The sequence below is a fragment of the Cottoperca gobio genome, chromosome 4, assembly GCF_900634415.1.
Source record: "Cottoperca gobio chromosome 4, fCotGob3.1, whole genome shotgun sequence".
Lineage (NCBI taxonomy): Eukaryota > Metazoa > Chordata > Actinopteri > Perciformes > Bovichtidae > Cottoperca > Cottoperca gobio.
Window position 1 is genome coordinate 28,626,321 of NC_041358.1, and position 2,500 is coordinate 28,628,820.

Sequence of the window (2,500 nt, forward strand, 5' to 3'; positions counted from 1 at the left end):
CCGCTTGACAAAGACCTCCATCACCTCCGTCACCATCCACAGATATTCAGGATTAAAACTGAGACGTTTTCCTGATCAGGAAACCTTGACACACAGAGACGATCTTCCGCCGTCACAGACGCATTTATTATCAGCAGGAAACGTGCAGCTCTAAGTTAAGAAGAACTATTAAAGAAATGACCCAGTTTGGTGCACGTGTCGCTGTCGTCAGCAGGATGTAGAGCTGCAGATGTCAAGACAGGCGTCAAGATGTTCTTACGTTCACAAAGGTCGCCACAGATCTCGCTCATGTCGGTGAAGTCAACATGAAACCTGTAGGCTTGTCATGTGTCGCCGCTGATTTCAGAAATAGCTCAAAGCCTGTTCCAGACACTGGGCAGCTATTTGCATAGACCTGTCACTCAGTATCCTACATGCGAAACATTACTGAAGGATTCATAACACCTGAGATATGACTTCACGTTCAGGTGGAGACTCACCTTCACAGCACAGTAATCAAAGAAGCCCGTGTCTGAAAAGATGGCCACCAGCACCATCTGGAAGAAACACATCAGTTTAAACATTAAGCATTGAATGTAATTGCATTTAGCTTTCATTTTCACATTTTAATTAATATTTGAACATTGTCAACCATAACGTAGGGTTAGTCTTTGGAAATTAAATGTCAAGTGGATGTGCATAAAGGTATAAAAATGTTTCTATTTTTATTTAAATTGTGACTTAAATGATGCATTTAAAAAGGCAAGTTACATAATTTAAATTGCATTTAAAAAAAGTATTTGAACTAAAGTTTGAGTTTTGTCAAGCAGGGTTAGGGTTTATTAATAATAATAATAATAATAATAATAATAATAATAATAATAATAATAATAATAATAATAATAATAATAATAATAATAATAATAATAATAATAATAATAATAATAATGATGATGATGATAAATAATAATACATTTTACTTGTATTGCGCTTTTCTAAAAACTGAAAGACGCTTAATAGAAAATAAAACGGCAAATAGTTTTTCCATGTCAGAAAATGCCCGTGCGAGCAGCAAAAATGCAAATTGCATTATTGAATTTCTATTTTGACCCAATTAATGCATCTGTAAGTGGAAAATAAAAATCCTATTAATCACATTTTCATTTTTAATTTAATCCGCTAAACTTCTCCTCTTGAGGGAAAATCAAAAGAAACATTTTGGAGACGAGCTCGAGAACAACTTCTGTTCATGTGTGATGTGTAAAGCAGAATTAAAAAGTGTATTACGTTATAATACACAGGAATGTGCTGCCTGTATGTTCTGGAATACTTTCAGAAAGTCTCTATTTCGCAGAATGAGATGAATTTTCAGTGGCAGCTGTTGACGGTGGAAGTCGTCCAAAGGAAGCAAACGTCCATCTGTGTCCGCGCCTCGATGTGAGATCATATCTAATATCTAGATCTCACTGATCCGGCAGATTTATCTTTTATGTGAACAAGTTAAATGTTTAGTTTTAGATGAAGACGAAAAATGTAGTGGCTGAAAATAAAAGAAATAAAACTCGGGCTGTTTTTAACCTTCGACAGAAAAACTTTTCAATTTCATACAAAACTTCACAGATCGTTTCCATGGAGACAAGATTTTATATTTTTTGTCAATTTCACGCCACAGAAACAGATTTCACTGTATGTATATATATATATAAATATAAATACATATATAAAACAATAATAATACAATACATAAAGAGTCTTGCAGGAATATTAAATTATAAAAAGGTGTAAATCTGTGGAAAGAGTCGAGATGCTGATCTGAAGTTAACAAAGTTTACCTGGATAATCTTTGGAAGTTTCTACATTTTTCCTTATTTTACTAATACTCATTTCGGCCACACGAGGCTAAAATCTTTCAAATACTAAAAGCTTTCAAGTTTTTCTTGAAGGTGACTTTTAACTTCTGTAACCTGCAAACATTCGATATATGATGTTTGTGTTCAGAGTGCACGAAGAATTTAAAACTCATCTGGAAGAAAACACGAAAGCTTTCAGTGTTTAGAACGTAGAACTGCACGTCAGCCTCTAGTGGCCGAGGTGAGTATTACAACAACAAACACAATTAATCCCGATAAAATAAAGAAAACCTTTTTTCACTTGTTCTTAAATCATAAACATCTAAAACTATTTAGATTAAACCTAGAAAATAAATAAAAATATCTTATGTGCCTCCCAGGACTTCCGTAAAAAGGAGATAAATTAAAAAACAAAACAAACTGTCTCACCATGCCAAAGAGAAGAGCCAGCGTCTCGTAGTCGATCCACTCCACCACGGTCACCAGACTGGGCCGCTGAAGAGAAACACAGAGAATAATTCACAGGATTTCTTATAAAACAAAAAGAGAATAAATGATTGAGATCAGAACAACTTCTTCTTTTCCTCTCTGTGTTAAACTCTGTGCTTTAACACGTGTTTGAAACTGTAACTCCTCTCTGGCCCAGATCCTGCCTCAAGGAAAGCACAGCT

At 34.7% G+C, this 2,500-nt stretch overlaps 1 protein-coding gene across 1 annotated transcript in view; it reads right to left on the minus strand.

Moving 5' to 3' along the window:
- Positions 1-2,500, minus strand: part of oca2 (oculocutaneous albinism II) — a 46,442-nt gene that overhangs the window by 27,518 nt on the left and 16,424 nt on the right. The window contains exons 10-11 of the mRNA XM_029429522.1: positions 2,259-2,324; positions 480-536 (exon numbers count right to left, since the gene is read on the minus strand). Coding sequence (XP_029285382.1) covers positions 480-536; positions 2,259-2,324 — 123 coding nt within the window. The remainder of the gene's footprint in view (positions 1-479; positions 537-2,258; positions 2,325-2,500) is intronic.